General features: G+C 41.2%; 3 protein-coding genes and 1 pseudogene across 3 annotated transcripts; 2 read left to right on the top strand and 2 right to left on the bottom strand.

The window, feature by feature from the left end:
- Positions 1 to 1,058: 1,058 nt before the first annotated feature.
- On the top strand, positions 1,059 to 8,975 carry LOC107674395 (cadherin-related family member 1-like). The gene is made up of 15 exons (XM_016468354.1): positions 1,059 to 1,223; positions 1,660 to 1,755; positions 2,171 to 2,316; positions 2,435 to 2,485; positions 3,090 to 3,179; positions 3,267 to 3,353; positions 4,733 to 4,849; positions 5,036 to 5,179; positions 5,359 to 5,437; positions 5,556 to 5,656; positions 5,757 to 5,957; positions 6,476 to 6,628; positions 6,722 to 6,798; positions 6,938 to 7,256; positions 7,578 to 8,975. Exons 1-15 carry the CDS (start codon positions 1,163 to 1,165, stop codon positions 8,145 to 8,147), a joined length of 2,292 nt encoding a protein of 763 aa, XP_016323840.1. The 5' UTR covers positions 1,059 to 1,162; the 3' UTR covers positions 8,148 to 8,975.
- A 1,241-nt stretch (positions 8,976 to 10,216) lies between these two features.
- Positions 10,217 to 11,687, bottom strand: LOC107674394 (leucine-rich repeat, immunoglobulin-like domain and transmembrane domain-containing protein 2; annotated as a pseudogene).
- lrit1b (leucine-rich repeat, immunoglobulin-like and transmembrane domains 1b) lies at positions 11,538 to 14,816 on the bottom strand. Its single transcript, XM_016468383.1, has 4 exons — positions 14,582 to 14,816; positions 13,729 to 14,189; positions 13,323 to 13,628; positions 11,538 to 13,095 (listed from the first exon to the last, which is right to left on the bottom strand). The coding sequence occupies exons 1-4, from the start codon at positions 14,701 to 14,703 to the stop codon at positions 12,020 to 12,022; spliced, it is 1,965 nt and encodes a 654-aa protein (XP_016323869.1). The 5' UTR covers positions 14,704 to 14,816; the 3' UTR covers positions 11,538 to 12,019.
- Positions 14,817 to 15,900: 1,084 nt separating this feature from the next.
- Positions 15,901 to 20,665, top strand: LOC107674415 (RPE-retinal G protein-coupled receptor-like). The gene is made up of 7 exons (XM_016468384.1): positions 15,901 to 16,212; positions 16,696 to 16,852; positions 17,009 to 17,130; positions 17,332 to 17,491; positions 17,668 to 17,785; positions 19,096 to 19,209; positions 19,315 to 20,665. The coding sequence occupies exons 1-7, from the start codon at positions 16,137 to 16,139 to the stop codon at positions 19,396 to 19,398; spliced, it is 831 nt and encodes a 276-aa protein (XP_016323870.1). The 5' UTR covers positions 15,901 to 16,136; the 3' UTR covers positions 19,399 to 20,665.
- Positions 20,666 to 21,519: the final 854 nt, after the last annotated feature.

Below are 21,519 nucleotides of genomic sequence, written 5' to 3'. Positions count from 1 at the left end.
CTAATATTAATGTTATATTGAGAAGGATGTCTGTTTACTGTTTCTGCCATTTAATAAAGCATTAATGTGCTTGAGACCATGAGTACAGCGATTTCACTCCAAATTTTATCAGCACGCTTTACTGGCAATATCATCACAGTGATGTCTCGAGTGTCTTTGTGATTTAAATATGTTTTCAAAAGTTATCTGTGTACATTAGTTGTTCTGCAGTAGAAGTAGGAACACAGACTGGCCCGTCTCACACTGAAGTGGATGGAAGAAGTTTTCAGTGATGGCATATAAACTGATCAGACAAAAAACAGAATTCCTCAGTGAACTGTTTACTGTCTGATTCGCCCTGAACTGCTTCTGTGAGTTGTTTGGTTGAGGAGACTAAATCTGATCTGTTTATTTTAACATAGCCTTATATTTTTCAAACTGCATACCACTTTTTACGGCATCAAAAAGAAGCTCCATCATTCCAACACTTGTACTCAATGACTCGGAGAAGTCATCCATGCAGAAATCCAGACTATTCTACTGAACTCCAGTCAGAGGAAAGCCATACAGGTCATCTCTTTTAATGTTGAATTACTCGTACATTTACTCAAATAAGAAGGAACTCAATTTCTGTTGTGTTTTCGCTCCATAATGTGTGAAATGTGTGACGCAAAAACCAGATGTACATCACATTCAGCCCTTAAAATAGATCAGTGACAGATGTGCTTTATCAGGAGCTGATGCAAATTTAGACTTTATAGGAAAAAGATGGATGTATTGAAGGTTCTGTCATTCCAGTTCATTTAGTTTTGAAGTTATAGAACAAACTGTCTGAATCTACATCACCCTCGATTCTATGTCCAGCTGAAAGCAGGAGTAATGCAGTCTGCTGTGGAAGGATAAACTTGCATCTTAAGCTTGAAAATAAAACATGGCACTGTGTTCAAAACTCCTAAATTAACACACTAACCTGGCCCTTTCTCTCAAATTCAGCTGATTCCCTTCATTCCTGTCTGTGGTTGTATGTTTGTGTTCTGGGTCTGGTTTGAGTCATGAGCTGCAGAGGGTTGAGTCACAGGATTACTGAAGCTGCGCTCAGACGTGTTTAAAGACGTCTTCAGACGAGCAGCAGCTGCAGCGCTCTTCATATGATCCTTCAGTCTCTTTACACTTCTGCTGCAGGATGAAGAGTATGAGGAAAAAACAGACTTTAATTCTTCTCATCTCACTGTGCATGTCTATGGGTGAGTGTTTTACTGCTCTGTAGTCTGTGTGTAATCAGCTTCAAACTGATTGTCTCAATAATCCTTTAAGTATAATGGCGTGTGTTTGCAGGAGAGCAGAGCTGTGCTTCGGAAATGAGCTACTTTAATCTTAAATCATTAGAATTTGCAGTAAAACTATTGTTTTATTTTTGGAGCAGTTATCTAATTTTTTTATTTATTTACTGAGACTGAATTTGAGTTGAATTGGTCCAGATGATTTCTATGTCATTGATTTCACTCAATGCTTTGTGTGACCGGAGTGTGTCAGACTAGCAATCACATCACAGCCTACACTTTATTTTCCACACCGTCTCAGTGTTTGTGTGTATGAACATCATCATGTTTAACACTCAAAATGTTTGATGTGTATTTCTCTGTCATTTTATGCTGCGTTTCAAGTAGTTGTCTTTTTCAGGGCAATCTGACTTTGCACCGTATTTCTATGATAATGGAGCTGGAAGCAGCAACGGAAACCTGGGGTTATTCAGCATCTCTGAAGACACATCTGTTGGTTAGCATCCACTTCTATAATAACATGCTGTCAAATAAAAGAACATCGCACACTGTATATAAGCACAGACTGAATGTGTCATATTAAACTGATCACAGAACACACATATAATAATGCTGAATACATATGTGTTGTATGCAGAAATTCATTAGATTTTTATGAAATCAAATATTAAGCTAATTGTAATGTACTATGAGTGACGGGGAATTGTTTGCGGTGGCTTTAGGGTTTGATCCTCTCAGCAGTGACGAGCACGGTTTAATGCTGGGACGTGTTTACCTGTTTATGACCCTGCTTGTACTACATTTAACAAATATGACAATATTTGCTACTAAGATACTTTAAATAATGTCTTTAAGATAATAAACACACATATTTCACCGGTGATCAGGTGTAATTTGTATTTCTTCCACAGGGACTCATGTTTACACACTGAACGGCTCTGACCCCGAAGGCGAGCCGGTGACCTACGGCATGACCTTTGATAAGGGCTCCAAAGATTATTTCAGCGTCGAGCCCAAATCAGGGAACGTGACTCTCATCCAAACACTGGACAGAGAGGTGAGAGTAGATATTACAAGGGTTCAATCCTGACACAATATAGGCACATAATTCTGGAAAATACCAGCTGAAGTCAAACTTGTCTGTATTAATAATCACACTTGTTTCGATTGTTAAGGTTCAGGATGAGATCGTTGCATTTGTGACCATCACAGATGGGAGAAATAAGGTGAGAAAACATGATTGCATTAAACTCTGATTACAGGATTATTTCTTAAAACTGAAGTGTGTGATTGTTTGTGGTGTGTTTAGAGTCACTGTGAGTCATTAGTATGTTGTCTTCCTGACGAGTGAAACGCTGTGTGTTCGACCTCATCACTGAGAGCGATTTAAGAGTTTAACAGCTGTTTCACGACCCGTCAGACTCACAGACGACAAACACTCTCAGTTCAGCTAATGCTCATACATCCAACACTTTATAACAGTAAATCATCTTAATGTTATCTCATGTTTATTAAATAAAACTGACAAAAATATGGACCCCCACTTCAATGGTTTTTAAATATTGATTTGTTTTTAGGATGATTATTGTAGGATAAATATATTGTTATTTTAGGATTTTGATTAATAAAAAAATTATACACTTTGCTTTTAAGAAATGGTAATACTAGCCTTTGACAGCTGATTTCATAAATGATAATTGTTCCTTAATTAATATTTAGTCCCATACTCTTCTGTTTATGATGTGTATTGTGTTGAATGTGTTTTAATGTTCATTTATGGTGTATGTGCAGTTTGTCAGATCAGGTTTACTGTATCTCTTGCTTCTCCAGGTTGTAGAAAATGTTCGAGTGTTCATCACAGATGCTAACGATGAAAAGCCAGAGTTTCTGAATCTGCCGCTCGTAGTGGACGTCCCAGAGGTAAGAATGAGAAGCAGCTTGTAAATGAACAGATAAGTGTTTGTTGAAGCATTGAAGCAGTTACGCTGTGTGTGGTGTGTGTTGAAGGACACAGCTTCAGGCAGCAGCATCTACAGAGTCCAGGCCGTCGACAGAGACCTCGGGTCCGGAGGAAGTGTGACCTACTACCTGCAGGTCAGACAGAACCACTTCCTGTGGGGTCACGCTTCAGTCATTTAGGAAACACGTTTAAGATAAGAATCACTGAGGATATTTGAATCTCTAATGCCAGCATTAAATCTGTAGAGTTTGTAGAGGAACGCTGCAGTCCTGCACACATATCGCTGACCGTCGAACAGACCGTGACACTAAAGTACCATCAGAAAATGTGCTGCTGCTGGATTAAATTTCAATTACATTTGGGCAGGTTGAGGGCTTAGCCTGGCTTACCTTGGCATTCGTTAGCCTCTGACAGCAGCCGCTCAATTTCCCACAACTAAGACTGAGCCCTCGAGTGCAGCTTTCTCTGAGGAAAGCATGACCAGTGAATGTCTAGAACAACATTTCTCATCATTTCTGATATAATTACTATACATGCCGTTTCAGAGCTCACACTGATTGTACTTGTACTAAAATCAATTGTCCAAACCACAGGACCATTTAAAATGGACTAGTGAAGGAAATGGTGACCAGTGATGCCATCTAAGATATGCACTTCCACATATATTTGATCTTAAAGTCTTGATGTCTTAAAGAAACAAGTATTTGTCAACTGTCTGTGTATTAGTACTCAGAGCAAAGTAACTGGTGAATATGGGACTCGTGTGATTACCAGATCAGCAGGTCTGACCAAATCATCTAGTTCTAGTTTACCCATCTGGTGTGTTCTGGGCTCTCGCTCACACCTACTGAGTCACGGAGCCACGATTTCAATAATCAGTACAATTCCATGGTTCTCATTTGCAATTTTGGTAACATAGCAAAAACTATTGTAATTGTTTTATTTTAATATTTTTAAAAATTATTTTAAGATCAAATAAAAATCAGTAAAGTAAAAGTAAGTAAGTAAAGTTTAACGTCAGTAAATAATGTTAAAATATGAATCTTTCACAGAGCACAAATAGGGAAACGTTTGAAAGCAGACCCAGTACTGGGAAAAAAGTATAAATTTAAGTATCAACACTAATCACCTACGTCCCACACCATCTCAATTAAAACAGGCAAATTTACTACAAACACTATTCGCGTGTTTTCACATAAATGAGCTTTACACCATGAGTTCATGCACTAGCAATAAATAATCATCGCAATACCATAATTCTTAGTTCTAAAAAGTGCAGAAAGCGCATGTAAATTGCACTGAGAAACCACGCATACAGCATACTTCATCCAGCAAGCAGTCATGATCGTATTGTTTCAGATCTTAGCAGCTTCAGGGTGTGCATCTGCCATCTTTTGGAACAGATTGCTTCCCGAAGTGTTTGTCATCATGGCTTTGTGTTTGATCCTAGATTTGAGAGATGCATTATTTGTTTCAGGAGACATTCCTTCATCAGTTATCATTTTGTTTGCAGTCGACGCCCAGCACTAAGTTCACCATCGACGGTCACAGTGGAGCTCTGCGCATCAGATCCGGAGAATCGCTGGACTACGAGGTCTCCAGGACTCATTTTGTCACTGTGGTTGCAAAGGTGAACAACAGACTCAACCGTGTGAAATCCCTCTGTCCTCTGAGATAGATGAGCTTGTTTGTGGTGATCTTTCATAAAGGCATTTATCTTGTAACAGTGAAGTCCACATGAAGTGCAAAGAGGAGAAGAATTTTCTCCTGATTTCTCAGTAAGTACCAGATGCTCAGAGCTGTGTGTCTGTTTCAGGATGGCGGGGGTAAATATCATGGAAAATACCAGGTCATGACCTCCACAGCCATCATAACCATCAATGTCCTCGATACCCAGGATTCTCCTCCAGTGTTTGTTGCTACTCCGTATTTTGGATTTGTGTATGAAGTCTCTGTACCAGTAAGTGTGACATGATTTCATATCTAAAATCCTGAAAATAGCAATTTCTACTGATTGTAACTGGTTAGTGATAAATGAGTGCTAGACTCCAATGTATTTGACTGTATTGACTGGCTGAGGATGTCCAGTAACTGAGCTTTTATGGCGATGCTCTGTCTGTTTGTGTGTTTTGTGTGCAGGGCTCAGAGATATTCACTGTTTCTGCCAAAGACGGCGACCAGAACAACCCCAACACCATGCATTACTCCATTCTGAGCGGTCAGCTGCGTTATCACCTCACTGCTCATTTAACTTCTGAGCTCCAGAGCTAGACATTCATCGTGTCATAAATACTTCCATCAGTAATATCTCCTGTCTCCTCTTCTGTTCACTAAAGGCAGCGACGGCTTCTTCAGCATCAACAGCACGAGCGGCTGTATCAGCTTGACATCTTTCCCTGTACAGTTGAGGAACGAGTTATACGAGTTACAAGTCAAGGTTGTCTATATTTATGATATGAATATCGCTAAAGCTTGAGTAAGTGTTTCTAAGTAGCATCACACATGGCCTAATAAAACTTATTTTATTGTAAATCAAGGCTGCAGAGTTTGGAGCCGACAGGTTTTCTGATTACAGCGTGACCACAGTCACTGTTCGTGTGGTGGACCTCAACAACCATCCACCCGCTTTCTACGACGAGAACGGCCCGCAGAACCGCTTCGAGCTGAGCATGTACGAGCATCCGCCGGAAGGAGAGATACTCCGCGGCCTGAAGATCACGGTCAACGACTCGGACCAGGTGCACATTAAACTGCTGTTTGGTTGAATACACCTGGGGTTAGCTACCAGAGCCAATAGTGAGATGAAATGAATGACATTAATCTACATTTTGCTATTAAGTTCAAAGCTATAAATACTAAAAGTGTGAGAATTCAACTGCAAGTCAACAGAAGAACAATGCAGCAGTGCTGTATTTCATGTGAATCGCACACTTTTAGTCCATTTCATTCAGTTGTAATGAGTGATTGAGCGGCTCACAGACTGATGCTTTCGTCCACATTTCATCACAAACCACAAAGACGGTGATGCACAAACTCTGGGATTCACACACATTATGGCACAGTGATTAAGATTAAGGTTGTTGACACCTGCCATACAAATGATTTACTGTTTTTGACTGTTTTCTATGCATTAAATAAACACTTTTATTAGAAATAGCACTTTGTTAAATTTTGAGGAGCTTTTTCTGTGACCGTTTTAATCTTTTTTTTTCCCGATTAATGTTCCATATTCTCTGAATCTCCTGTTCTCGTTCAGGGAGCAAATGCTAAGTTCAGGCTGCTGTTGGTGGGACCTTCTCGAGTTCTCCGTGTGGTTCCTCAGACGGTTCTCAATGAAGCCCAGGTCACCATCATGGTGGAAAACTCGTCCGCCATCGACTACGAAAAATACCAGTTCTTAACATTCAAGGTCTGATCCTGATCTTTTATTTTGATCACACTGACAGTAAGTTATCTTTTAGCTGAATGTTTTATCCTGAGGAGTGTGTGTGCTGTTTTTCAGCTGTTAGCAGTGGAGATCGACACTCTTGAGCTCTTCAGTGCCACTGCGGATATCGTCATCAATCTTTTGGAAAAACTGTTATTTTGTGGACCGCCATCTGTCTTATGTCCCAGTAGATTAGACCAATAATCAAAAGCCAAATCTCGCACTGAGCCTGATGGCATGAACTCCATGATCCCACAACCAGCTTAAAGTTCTGCATCTGTGAGCAATCTGACTGAACAATATTCTCACTGATGGTGCGATTGTGAATATTATGATCTTTCTGGTTTGTTTTCAGGCAGTGGATGAGGACGCAGAGGAACCTAATAACCTGATTGAATATTCCATCATGAAAGCCGATCCAGACAACATCTTCGACATTAACACGTCCACAGGAGAGATTAAGCTCAAACCGTACATCAAGTCTATGGAGATTGTGCAGAACATCACCAAACAGAAAGACTGCAGGTGGTCTGTGGTGGTTCAAGCTCGTGATCGAGGCTCTCCATCCTTCAGCACAACAGCGGTCGTGAAGATCGACATCACGGAGGCGGTGAGACGTTTATACGTCAGGGTCACTGTGTGCGCTGCGGGATCAAAGCAGCTGTAATGAGCATTGTTTTGTTTGTGTAGAATACCATATTACTACCATGGTAAATGTAAAAAAACAAATAAAATAAAAGTACTTTAATTCCTAGGTATAAGAATATGGAGCTTATCAAAGTAACATAGTATTTCATAGTACATCCACAGTACCTTTTCATCCATGTACTCATGATTTAATAGTATATCTCACTGTAATATATGTGAAGAACCATTAAAGTTCATTATGTGCTAATTATTTACAACAATTTGTGTGTGTGTGTGTTTTCAGAATGGGCTCAAAGGGCCCATGGCTGCTTTTCTAATGCAGAGCCGAGACAATCCAATGAAAGCTCTTGGCCTGGCCGTCAGCATCATTACTGTAATTGTTTTGGTGACAGTTATAATCTCCACCATCATGTACTTTCGCAACACAAAGTCCAACAGGATCACGCCAGCGCGCCGCATCATTCGCAGGAGGCCCAAAGAGCCACACCGCTGGACCTTCAGGCCGTGGTTTGGACGGAGCGACCTGAGCTTTGGAAAGTTCTTCACTGACGATGAGACGAGGGACAACACAAACCACAGCAGCCCCAGAGCCAAGCCGCCGGCCCCCAGCGCTCCGGTGCTCCCTCCTCCGCCTCCGAGCGAGCGGCTGCGGTCAGTGCCCACGGTGTCCGGCTCCCTGGCCTCCAGAAACACCAGCCGCAGCTCCAGCTGGAGGACCAGCAAAAGCACAGACGGCGCCCAGAGATCTGGCCAAAACAAAGACGGCAGTGGCATCAGCTCCGCTCTAGTGTCTGAGCTTAAAATGAGAATAGAACAGAAAATCAATGAGGCAAATCAAGGCTACTATCACTGACACACTGACCGGTGTGAGTAATGGATACGATGTGTGTTTGATGGACCGCTGGACGCTTGATGTTACGAACAGTTCACTGAGAAGAATGTTTCTTTTTTTTGGTGAAAGTGTTTTTAAAGTGGCCGTCTGGTTCACCTAAAGTGTTTTTCTGTTTTTCAACATGCTGTACAGTCAAAAATACCTTAAAAATGCTAAGTAACTTGCCAATACTGGTCTATGCACATACAGTATGTGTTTGTAAACAGAAGACAGCTAATTGGATGCTGTTTATTTCAGTAATGTACACCTCTTCAGTCTTGCTGTGCTTCTTAGACCAGTTTACGCATCAGTTCTAGATCTGCAAAAGTCATGCAAACTCCACTGTAATCTCATAATTAGCACCATACTGCCATCTTTAGGTTTCATTCAATTTAGTCTGAACAATCTAATCATTAATACGTGTCAAAATTTAGAAGAACTTAAAACAACCCTTTCTGTTTTCAGTAGATTATTTATGTGACTATTGCATGTACATTATGTCCTACTCTATTTCTTTTTTAAACAGTTTTTGCCTTGAGGATCTTTGGTAAAAATCTACAGACTTTATGGACATCGGACTCTCATTTGTAGTTATTGCTGTCAAACCTTTTTTATTATTGTTTTGTATTGTTTTGTATTTAATTTTCCTGTACCTTTTCTGAGAAGGAGAGCAGATGAACATCCATGTGCTATTTGCTGTAGGCATATCCAAATGTCAAATGTGTTTATCATGTCATCATATCAAGTCTGTGCTATAAATGAATTTAGAAATACAACAATTTTTAAAGTCTTATCTAAAAAAAATTAAAAGAGACTCGTGTCATTGTCCTAGTATTCAATTTTTATTGTTACATGAACTCATTGACATTTTTATTGAAGGCAACTTGAGGTAAAACAAGCGATTTAGAAAAGTAAAGCAAGAATATTTGCAGCAATACTGAGGTTCAAGAGTAAAATCAGAGCTTCCTACTGAACATTTTTTTTCATTGTTAAATAATATAAATTAAAAAAATTAAAAAAAAAACCCAACCAAAGAACGTTCAGATTCCTAAAACTGTAATATTTCACATCTCGTTTAGACTTCAGAGATTGTAAAACTGTACAGGTGTAAAAAAAATAAAAGATCCTCTTTACATTAACCTAACCTTTAATGTTTGACATTTCACAAACATTTAAAACAATGCACATAAAAGAAAACACTCCCACTGAAAATACAAGAAAACTAAAGTGCAATCATTGTTTGCTTCTATTCAGTCCACAAAGCATCACCGTCTGTGGTCTCTCACCTGTGTATTAATATGTGGTCTAGTATAGCTGGGCAGTGCTGTTTCTTTCTGTGCTTTATCCTCTGATCTCCTCATCATCTTCACCTCACCACACAGCCCTTCATCGCCGACTGCCTGCAGACTGTCACACGTCTCCTGTCTCTCACGTCGCTTCTGTCTGATGTACAGCCGTGTGCAGCGCTCAAAGCAGTGCGTTCTGGTGTTGTTCGTGCAAACACACATCCCAGTAGGCACAGCCAGCACCATGGCACACACAATAACATAAACCATGAACCAGGTTTCTGCACGTTTCTCTATCAGCACAAACCACTCGATTGTGATGCCATGGTCTGCTTGGATATGCGTATATCAATATACAGGTTTTCCTCTACTGATGCCAGTGGTAAGGCGGGTGAGAGCGGGAAAGTGAAGTTTTGGGAGAGAAGGACATCAAGCTGGACGCTGACAGACGAGTTACCGATGAAATTGTTGGCAGAGCAGGTGTAAACGCCTCGATCAGGCATGCGAAGAGCTGGAACAATCAGCACAGAGATGTGTCGTCATTCACTGAAGTCTGAGAAACTGCAGAAAATTGAAAAAGAAGGTGATTAGATTAAACAGGATGATGTACTAGTAACATGAGTAGTTTCAAAAAGCTACTAATAGAAATGGGTATCAAATGAATGAGCATTGGGCGAAGTGTTTACCTGTAAAGCTCTGATGCGTTCGAGACTGTAGCTCCGCTTCAGGTCTGGATTTCATCAAGCACCTCAGTGACGTCTGACCCTACGGGGAGGTGAGGTTAGTTTGAGGACGGGACGTTTCTGCCTTTATGTACATCTTCAGCTCCACCTCATGAAATAACTTTCCTGCTCTGGATTCAGGCCCTGAACATTTCATACATGAGTTCATCAGGATTATCAGTGGGCTGATTGTGTTGATGAATTCAACAAAGCCCTTGTGTCTGCAGTCACAAAGCCAACGATTTTCATTTCAACAACATTAGCCCGTTCCCGTTTGAGGCCAGGTTTCTGTGACGGCATGCTGTGCCAGTTGAGAAAGACGTCTCTGGATATAGCAGTGGGATGATTGAAGGATAAATCAAAGTAGGTTAGTTGGCAGGTGGTGCACAGCATACTCTGGAAGTGCAGCTATTCGGCTGTGTTTCAGGTCCAAAATTTCAAGGTTCGGCATGTCCCGAAAAGCAGTCCATGGTATCGAACGTAATTTGTTGCCCTGTATGCGTAATTCTGTCAAGTTGTGCAGTCTCTCCAGACTCCTAACATTCATCAGTGTTATATTGATCAAATGTAGCCATAGGAACGCCAAGGCACTGGCTGCAGAGAATGGCGCTTGTGGGATTTCAGTTACATGTGCTCTTTCAACACTGATTTTTATGAAATTCTCAGGAAAGCTCCGTACATACCCAAGACCTGTATGTTAGCAGGAAAAAAGAACCAACTTGGTCTGTGTTCACAGGAAAACATCAATACACACTTTTTAAAAGCTGAATCGATCTAGAGGCCGAATTACTGGGTTATTTATAGAGTGATTCTACCAACCTAAACGCTTTGACGAAACACTTAATTTTTTTACAGATGCTGCTCAGCACTAAACAATGAGTGTGATCAAATTTAATGGCTTATTTGCTTTTGTACAGTTCTTGTACAGTAATGAATAACTGAAAACAGTTAGAAAAACAAGATAAAACAAGTGTGAAGAAATATGAATTCTCTCTATTATGTAAATATCTTCAGTACAGAACTAAGTTTGGGATCTCAGACATAAAATGTCAAATACGAAAATAAATGGCCATGCAGCTCCAGGCCACGTTTACAGGAGACACGAGCCGCTCCGCATGACTGACAGCAGTTCACTGGTTCATTGGGTAAATCCTATTATCCTTAATGCTCAAACTTCATTGGAAGTTTCTAAATACTGCTTTGAGCATTCAGACAAACTAGGAATAGCACAGCTAATGTGTTTTCAGATGCATCACTTTATAAACAAAGAGGAACCATTCAGAAAACAAGAACCATATAAAAAATTATTTTATTCAATCATATTTTTAAACATATATTTAGTAAGTACAGACATCAACATATTCCTGATATTGCAATTATAAGCACATTTTTAAGGTTAAAATGGAGAACAGAACAGTTGCCCCAGTACACTGTGACAAGATAACAGTATAAAGAAAAACAAGTAAAAAGGAAAAATTAAGCATGTACATCACTAACCTCTTTTTTTGTAACATCCTGACTGTCCAAAGAGAAAATCTTAACATTTCACTTTCTGTATTAGACAGATGGATATTATGTGTTGGACACAGACATTTCATTGCAGTATATGCATGATGAATGAATCAATTATAAACATATCATTGGAAAAGTGCATGACAAAAATAAAAAATACAGACATTATTTCAGTCTTGTGTGAGAATTTTCCCTTTTTGAACACTGAACTTTCTTTAAGGTGGTTTCTACCCTTTTATGGCTGAGAAAGGACCAAGCTGATATGTATTTAAGCTTTCAAATACATTTAAAGAAAAAGAGTGGTCTCAAACAGGGCGAGCCTGCCGCCGGTCAGTCAGCAGAAGTACTCGTTGGGCTGGCCCTCGGTTCTGGCCGTGGCCTCAGAGTCCACACTAGAGCGGGCCGACAGCAGCCGGTTGGACTCGTCTGGGTTGAGTTGGCTGAGATATTCCCCCTCCAGCCCTTTGGTTTTGGTGCCTGGAGACAGAGTCTCAAACGTCACGTACGAGTCTTGAATGTCTTTGGACTTCCGGCCCATCAGCTTCTGCAGCCTCCTCTTTAGTGCCCCGCAGCAGACGATGAGGGTCAGAGGAACCGCGATCACGCAGGCGACCGTGATCACCACCACGTTAATGAGCTTCTGTGTGCCGCTGGCGCTGGCCGCCTCGTCCGTGGAGAAAATCACACACTGCTCTTTCTTGGGGACGAGGCCCTTCACGCACACACAGGCTATGTACTTGGTTTTGGGCACGAGGCCTTCGATCGTGATGCGATTCTTGCCCGGGGCAACATTAATCCGACGCATGTCCCGCTCCCCGAAGACGGCGTACAGAACGCTGAAGGACGTGGTGTTGGTGGCGGTGGGTGCGTGCCAGTTCAACGAGACCGTGTGGTCCGTGTCACCGATCACTTTGACCGACCGAACCACTCTGCGCTCCGGACCCTGCTGCAGAGAAGACGCATTAGCCTCCAGGTTACTCAAGACATCTTTCTGAAGCTCCGCCATGCCGCTGTCCGTTCCTACGGCCGCTGCAGGTGCCGCTGTGGCCTTCACTTTGGAAACACCATCAGAAATGCTGTAGCTTTCGATCTGGATGGACGCCGTGGCTTTGGGTCCGTTTAGGGGCTCAATGATGGGCACAGCAGCTGATGTGGCCGGCGGCACGTATCTGGCGATGAGTTTCTCTTGATACGCCGCTCGGCCGAATCCAGCGTTCTTCTTTCCGTGACTTCTCTTGGCGACCGCTTCGTCGATTTGCCACATATCAGAAATGACAAGTGAGATAATGGCATCGGCACTCCCGACAAAGTTAGTGGCTCTGCAAACATATTTCCCTGAATCTCTGTAAGAAACAGCAGGAACGCTGAGAATGGACCAGATGATGCCCTCTTTAGAGATTTCCTGTTGAACTACAGGATCAAACAAAAAACACTCACTTTACTATAAGTTCTGAAGTTGCATTTTGCATCTAACTGTGCAGTACAGTTAGACATAACAGTAATTACAGCAAATTTTGCCTGCATGCTTGTATATTTGCTGCTCTCTTAATACACAAGCAACAATAATTTTTTTTATCAAAAGCAGTAAACCAACGGAGACATGAGATGAGATCAGATGAAAATGTCCTGGTACGTACCGGTGCCGTTCATGGGCTTGCGGTCGGCTCGGGTCCAGGACAGCTCGGGGATGGGAACGCCGATGGTCCCGCAGCGCAGCAGGACGTTGTTTCCGATGGAGCTGCGGACCCTCGCGACGGCCGTGTGCACGCGGGGAACCTGACACTTGCGGAGCTCAGCATCAGAGAACAGGACTCCCGACAGGCTCTCCGGTTCGGCACAGCGCAGACGCGTATCGATGAACGCCACAGAGGAGGAAGGGAACTTCTGGAACTGCACCAAATCAAAGAGACGACAGTCACACTGCCAGGGATTGTCGTGGAGACCTGCACAAAGAACAGGCGCTTTCGTCAATGTTTCTTCATTTGTCAATGACTAAGACTTTACAACTGAACTGAAATGGTTTAAGAGCAGAAACTAACTCACCAAATATCATTTTGGAATTCTCTGCATCCTGAGGAGGTTTCGGAGAGAACCATGAAGTAAGAACCTCCGCTGGAACGGTGGCCAGACTGTTGCTGGACAGATCCAGGTAGGTCAAGTTTTTGATGTAAATGGTTGCTTCACCTGGGATGCTGCTGATTTTATTATTGTTCAAATCCAGGAGCCGAAGGTTAGGCATGTCCATCAAACATTCCCAAGGAAAGGAAGTGAGAACATTCCCATCCATCCGTAATTCGTCCAAGGCGTAAAGTCCTCGGAAACTGTCTGCGCTGAGGGAGGAGAGCGAGTTGAAGGATATCCAGAGGTACTCCAGGCTGCTGAGGTAATGAAAGGATTCGCTGGCAACGCGGCTGATGGTGGTTTTCTCGATGCGGAGTTTGGAGGTGTACGAGGGAAAGTTGTTTGGGATGACGGCGAGGTCGGGGTCGTTACACAGGACGCTCCTATAAAAACACATCACACGGGTCAAGCACAGTCTCTGTTTGTTGAGATATTTGTTTATACCAGTCATGTAAGTATACTGCACTTTAAAATTATAATGATCAACATTGCTATAAAATAGTGCTATGACATATTCCTCTTTGACTAACTTTAATTTCTGACTTTATTTTTATTGTGTATTATGATCATTATCTTTACACTGTGTTTGTGTTTGTGTGTATGTAATAAATGCTAGAGGCCTGAAACACCTCAACTAACAAGCAGAGAAGATTAAAAAGCACACACACGTTAATCCAACAACTAAATAAAGAGCAGAGATAATCTGGCCTGTCAACGGTCCATATGAGACTTTTCTACAGTAAGGCTTCAGTTCAGGGTCCATGTGAAATCTTACCTTGACTTCGAGCCGTCGCTCAGTTTGTGGTAGAAGCAGCTGCATTGAGCAGGACAGGTGCTGCAAAGCAACGGAAGACAGCACAGCACCAGCGCAAAAGCCCCAAAACCCAAAACACACATCTTCTGCGCTATCTGTTCTAGCTACTGTCCGGATGGGTTTGAGTCTGTTAATCACGCAGCATCTCTGTGTCTCTCTCAAGCACTTTCTGCTCGCTCTGCTCCGAATCCCCTGATAAAAGGGATAGAGCAGATTAGAGCAAGGACTTGGGGTATTTTCATTTACACGATTACTCCTTCCTGGAAGCCCATAGGCTGCGGTTGTCTATTGTATATATAAAGAACAGACATTTCTTTTTCTGATTGGAGGGTTAATTTTAGAGCTGGGATTTGGACATCAGTTTGTGAATTCACAGCATCTTATTGGTGAATGGCTTTGTTTTCTTTTATTTTCACCAGATATGCCGAATAAATCATAGAGTGAGGAGGAAATGTTGTATTTTTTGTGATGCTGCTTTTTGAAAATTGTTTAAATGGAAAATGTTATAATATGCATAGAAATGGAAAACCAAAATACTGTATAGGATATTTATACATGCAAAAGATCAGTGTTGTTAGTTTGACCTTTGACTCCATACCAATACATCAAACTGCATTTGATTCAATAATGAGCACACACAGGAATTTTCACATTTAGCATAAAACTAAGCATTTTTTTTGCATAAAAATGCATATTTCAGATTTTCTCAGACATAATTATTTTTTTTTTGCATCAACTTTACTCACAGATCTGGTTATAGTGGTTACCTAATATTATAATATTTTTTGTCTGTTTGGTCTATAATGCCTATATGATTAAAGCAAATAAGCAGATGGCAATACTCAAAACATATCAAAAGCGTAGTGTCGATGCATTTAAAACACCTGGGGGCAGTATAGAGCAAAAGTCTTGGTCTCAAACTAAAATACAGACATTCCTGTTGCTGTGTATATTTGTTCCAAATATATCTTGTATAGTACATACAAAAATGTTCCACTATTCAGTGTGACATTTTGTTCATAATGGATATCCACACCAATCATCATATTCAGTCTATGAATAGACTCAATGAACTCTCAGGCTTATTCAGAACTGTATATTTTAATTTATTCATTTAATATACACTTTTATCAAAGCAACTGGGGAAACAACAACACAAGTGATTCATCCTGAGGAGCAAGCACAGATGCTGCTGTAAAATGTGTGTCTTTAGAGAGTGTGAGATTACAGTGAACACATTTCACTCAAGTGTGGAGCAATTATTTCCCAGTAGCATTAACATCTGAAACCTGAGAATGGAGGAGTGTGATGGTGTCCTGCTCTTAATGCGCAGTTCAGAGCAGGACTGAGGCGAATGAGCAGCAGATCAGATTTCACAAACTTTTGCGGTATTAAAACATTCTTGCGGGGATTTGAGAGGCTTTAAATCTTCGCACGCGCTTTCACTGGGAAATAAACACACATATAAAGTCTCGCACTGTAGCGCAGCGGTCAGCAGTGAGAAATATCTCTGACAATGGCTTCATACACGTTACCAGATGGATTCAGTGACTTCGACATGTTCGCCTTCGGCTCCGCGCTGCTGGTGGGCGGTGAGTGCTGCTGATAATCAATCAATCAATCAGTCAGTCCATTCATTCATCAGTGCTGGATAGTTCTTCATCGATGACATCGATTGACAAACATAACTGCATAATCTACGGCATAGTCTATCGATTAATGAGCACTGCTCTTATTGATCTTCTGCTAGTTGATTGTTGGTTCATAAAACCTGTGCATAAATTTAAACAAATGTCAGATAACTTTTTTGAAAAGGAAACTTCTTAATTAAACAAGCTTAGTTTCTGAATTAGTAAAAAAAAAAGAAAGAAAAGAATGAGAAAAGAAAAGAAAAAAGATATAGTCAGTACCATAGTATAATGATGGTAAGTGTTGGCATCTGATGGTGCTTGTTACTGTGGACTTGGTCATTCTTCTAACAGCATGATATATTATTTTGTTATGATTGCTCTTTGTATGCGGTGCACGGTATAATAAATTCTGTACAGTCTGAATATCTGAATATTTTCTTCTAGGTCTTCTCGGTTTCTTTCTTAACTTTATCTCGGTGATGGCGTTCCTCAGAATACGGGAGATGCAGACGCCCAATAACTTCTTCATCTTTAACCTGGCTGTGGCTGATCTGAGCCTCAACATTAACGGTTTAGTGGCTGCTTACGCTAGTTACCTGAGGTGAGACTAACCAGCTAAACTATAGTATGAATCCAGAACCGAATCTTTCCAAATCGAACACTTGCTTGAACACAAATTGAAAAATGAGAAATATCACATGTATGTATAAATATTCAAACACCTGTGTGTAAATATGTTTTTTCTGAACTCTGGAAGATACTGGCCGTTTGGGTCGGAGGGCTGTCAGATGCACGCTTTTCAGGGAATGGTGTCGGTCCTCGCCGGCATCAGTTTTCTGGCTGCCATTGGTTGGGACAGATATCATCAGTACTGTACTAGTGAGTATAAACAGAGAGCATCTGCCATCCTTCGTTAAAAATTTTACTTTATTATCCTTCATAGTTGACACACAAGACTTTAATAGTACTCTTGTTTCTGTAAGGCTTGCATTGGGTTTCATTATCATTTTTAATACAGCTTTCCTGCACTGTCTCAGCTGATCGGCTGTAAATCGATGAGTTAGTTGTGTTTGTTTCCAGAGCAGAAGATGTTCTGGAGCACGTCTGTGACCATCAGCACCATCATCTGGATCCTGGCTGTGTTCTGGGCCGCTCTGCCGCTGCCGGCCATCGGATGGGGTGTCTTTGACTTTGAGCCGATGAAAACATGCTGTACGCTCGACTACACACAAGGAGACCGGTGCTACTTTGAAAACTACAACACATTACTACTCAGAAATCACAATAAGAAAAATATTGACAAACAATAATGTCTGTCTGCCCTGCCTGGAAATGACTACTGATGATTTTGAATATCATGATGTGAATTTGCATGCAAGAGTAATATGTAATTTTCTTCTCTGCTGTCTTCTTCAGGAGTTACATCACCTACATGCTGTCCATCACTGTACTGTATTTAGCATTCCCTGGTTTCATTTTGCAGTCCTCCTACAATGCCATCTATGCATATTTCAAAAAGACACACCACTTTAAGGTACTCGCACTCTCCTTAGTCAACATACGCTCCAATTAGATACACAACGTATCTTCATTTGTAGGAACTTTATTGTTGCCTAGTGTGATTTCACTTTGCATTTTTCATAAAGTAAACTTTTTTTGTAATAAACTTTTTTTTTTATCATTTTAAATTCATTTGGTATTTATGTGTACAATTTGTCATTTTAAGTAATTGCTGTTCCCTATGATGTTGTCATTTTCAGTTATCAGTTTTTCTGACCAAAGACATATTTTGTGCAGCAATTTCAACTAAACCAAATTTAGTTAATGCTTCATGCTCTGTGGGCTGTAATGAGGCTGTGTTACTCTGTACATTACGGATGGATGAGCCACAGGATACCTGCTGATGCTCAGTATTCTGTGTGCTTTAAAGGGGTCATATGATGTTGCTAAAAGAACATTATTTTGTGTATTTGGTGTAATGAAATGTGTTTATGCGGTTTAAGGTTCAAAAAACACATTATTTTCCACATACTGTACATTATTGTTTCTCCTCTATGCCCCGCCTTTCTGAAACGCTCGATTTTTACAAAGCTCATCGGTCTGAAAAGCGAGGTGTGCTGTGATTGGCCAGCTATCCAGTGCGTTGTGATTGGCCGAATACCTCAAGCGTGTGACGGAAATGTTACGCCCCTCACCATACTGTGATGATGCCCTGTCCGGCCGGAGCGACGAGACTAAAATTGTGATGCCTGCGGCAACCACATGTGACGACCTCGGGCTGGACTCGCTTCGTCCACGGTGAAAGCCGATCCGGCAATCCACCGTGCGAAGTTGATGTATTTCCTCAGCGACCAGCACAGATCAGCTCTAGGCATGACGAAGCGGATATCATCCTCTTTTGGAAGACCAAACTAAGTAGTTTCGCTTTCACAACGAAGCACACAGCGTCTTCACGCGCTTTCTTTCTTTGCGTGAACATTTGGGCGGCGTTATGCAAATCTTCAAACATAGTGATGTAGACATGTGGGGGCGTGTTAGAATGAGCGTTTTAGGTAGGTGTGGCTGACTCTTAACTTTTATAAAGAATATCTCTTTGGATTTGAGACTTTAGTTTTTGCAACTTTACAGATCTTCTTTATGCACCAAGAGCTTGTAACACTCCAAAGAGAAAGGAAAAATTGAAATCGCATCACATGACCCCTTTAAGATCTCGTTCTTGCATTTAAACGTAACGCAAGCGTCAGATTTCTGGTCTAGTGTAGATAAAAGCATGATTAGAGCAGACAGTGAATGGTGTGTGTGTGTTGGTGTTTTGTGTCAGCGCTTCTACTCTCTGTCCTGCAGTTTAACACAGGTTTACCTCTGAAAGCGCTGCTGTTCTGCTGGGGTCCATATGTTCTGATGTGCACATACGCCTGCTTCGAGAACGTTAACCTCGTTTCACCAAAGCTCAGAATGGTAAGATAACAAACACTGGTGATCTTCAAAATCTTTCATTAGCTTGATAAATCATTGTTCTCGTGTTGATCTCAGTGTTTTGATGACGGTTGCCTGATCCTCTAGGTCCTCCCGGTGCTGGCGAAGACGTCTCCGATCTTCCACGCCGTCCTGACAAAAAGAAATAGTGAAAGAGCTTTAGCCATGTAATGTTGTATTCAGACGAGTCTGCAAGAGTTTACACATGATGTGACTGTAATTCACTGTATATGTCAAATCAGTGCCTAACACATTTGGAGATATTTGTCCAGAGTTTCATTTAATGATTCATTGAAGACTGATATATGAAGCCTTATTTCAGTTTCCTGGAGTGTGAGAGATGACTTACACAGTTCATTGAGGACACAATCATTTCACCATTTCATTGTTCTCGCCTTACAATCGCTGTTGACCAATGCATCAGAATCCAGTATTCATGTGTAAATCTATGAAGTAAGAGGATTTTTCTAACCAAAACTTGAAACCAGTGTATGAACCGTTAATAACAAAAGGGCCTTTCATTGTTAATCCACAGAATAAACCGTGAGGCACAAGACAGTCCTTTCATGAGTTCTTTAGGGGCTCAGAAGGGGACTGATGAAGGTGAATGAACTCCACTAGAATCTCTGAAGAGTCTGCTGGCATCATGAATTGGCTTGCAGATGGTCATCTTTACTGGTTTAGCTGGTTTCCTTCACAAACCATCATCTGACTCAGTAAATGCCCTGATTCCTCTGTGTGTGTTAGTTAGGAGTCCGAATGCACATTTATGCAGATGCTTTTATTCAAAACCACGTTCACTTATTACAGGTTCGGTCTGTTGCTCAAGGAACACAGTTCACAGATCTTCTCAGTCTCCAGCTCAGATCTCGAAGCGGAGGCTAATTAACATTCACGTTTAGGATTAGAAATTCTCCAGGTTTTTGTAATCTGCAGTAATTCCTCTGCACAAGGAGCTGCTCTTATATCAGTAGATTTGGGTTTCTGACATGTGTTGAAGACCAAAGAGGATCAGGAGAGCTTTACTGCAGCCGGTCACGGGCGACTCTCAGACCCAGCGACCCGCAGCCGTCGAGAGCATGAGGACCGAACTCTGAAACTACTCTGTTCCTCATAAACACACTAGAGCAGAGCTGAAGAGGAAGGTCTGTGTGTTCTGTCATTCATCCATTCATTCATTCATTCACTATGAGCTTTTTTCCCTTTATTGTCTTTCTTCCTCTTTTAACGCCAGTGAAGTGTATTTATTGATGTCTTTCAGTTCACAGTCCTCCACAGTTTCTGGAATCAGGTGTACTTAACATGAGCTAAAAGACAAAAATCTGAACATGGCAAAAAAAATTAGATCTTTTTAATGCTGTTTAGAAAAGTAGATGAAGCAGGTGCAGCTAATTTGGGATAAAGTACAAATTCATGGCAATGCTTTGTCGATTTTTCCTGATTTTTGCTCTTTAAGCTCTTCAAAAGATATTTTTAACGGGTTTAAAAGGGTTTTATCAATTACTTGTCAACACTGATTAATTTTAAGAACTGCACAGATTAAATAACACTTTGAACACTATTTATAGAAAGGCAGAAGACACACACACACACTTGTCTGGTTCACTATCCTTGTGGGGACTCTCCATAGATGCAATGGTTTTTATACTGTACAAACCGTATATTCTATCGCTCTACACCTAAACCTGCCCCTCACAGAAAACTTTCTGCATTTTTACAATCTCAAAAAAACTCACTCTGTATGATTTATAAGCTTCTGTATTCATGAGGACCTCAATTTAGGTCCCCACAGTGACACGAGTCCCCATGAGTCTGTGTGTATTCAGGTTTAAGTCCCCACCAGAATAGAAAAACATGTACACACACACTCACACACACACACTCACACACACACTCACACACACACACACACACACACTCACACACACGCTGCTCCACATCACTAGTGCATCAGTGCAGTTACAGCAGGTTTCTATCTATGGTCTCTAAGGTACTGTTGACCACATAAGCAGGATTAACTTCTGGTCTCTTCTCAGAAACAGCCTCCTAAATAGACATGAAGAGCATAAACACTCCAGAGAAACTTTCACATGCTCTTGAAGCTCTAGATTAGATCCCAATGCTGAAGATTTTCCCTGAAGTTTCTCAAAGCAAACCTGACAAACACTTCCTATCACAAAGCAGATTTACGCCTCAGATTTCTTAATGCGACTCTCTCCCCTATTGCACATAAAATGATCTGGTCAATGTCTTGTGATTTATTGATGTTCAAATAAGACCTCCATCAGTGGA

This window comes from Sinocyclocheilus anshuiensis, unplaced genomic scaffold (genome assembly GCF_001515605.1).
Source record: "Sinocyclocheilus anshuiensis isolate Anshui unplaced genomic scaffold, SAMN03320099.WGS_v1.1 scaffold652, whole genome shotgun sequence".
NCBI lineage: Eukaryota > Metazoa > Chordata > Actinopteri > Cypriniformes > Cyprinidae > Sinocyclocheilus > Sinocyclocheilus anshuiensis.
Note: the sequence above shows the minus strand (reverse complement) of the source record. Positions and strands in the feature narration are given on the sequence as shown.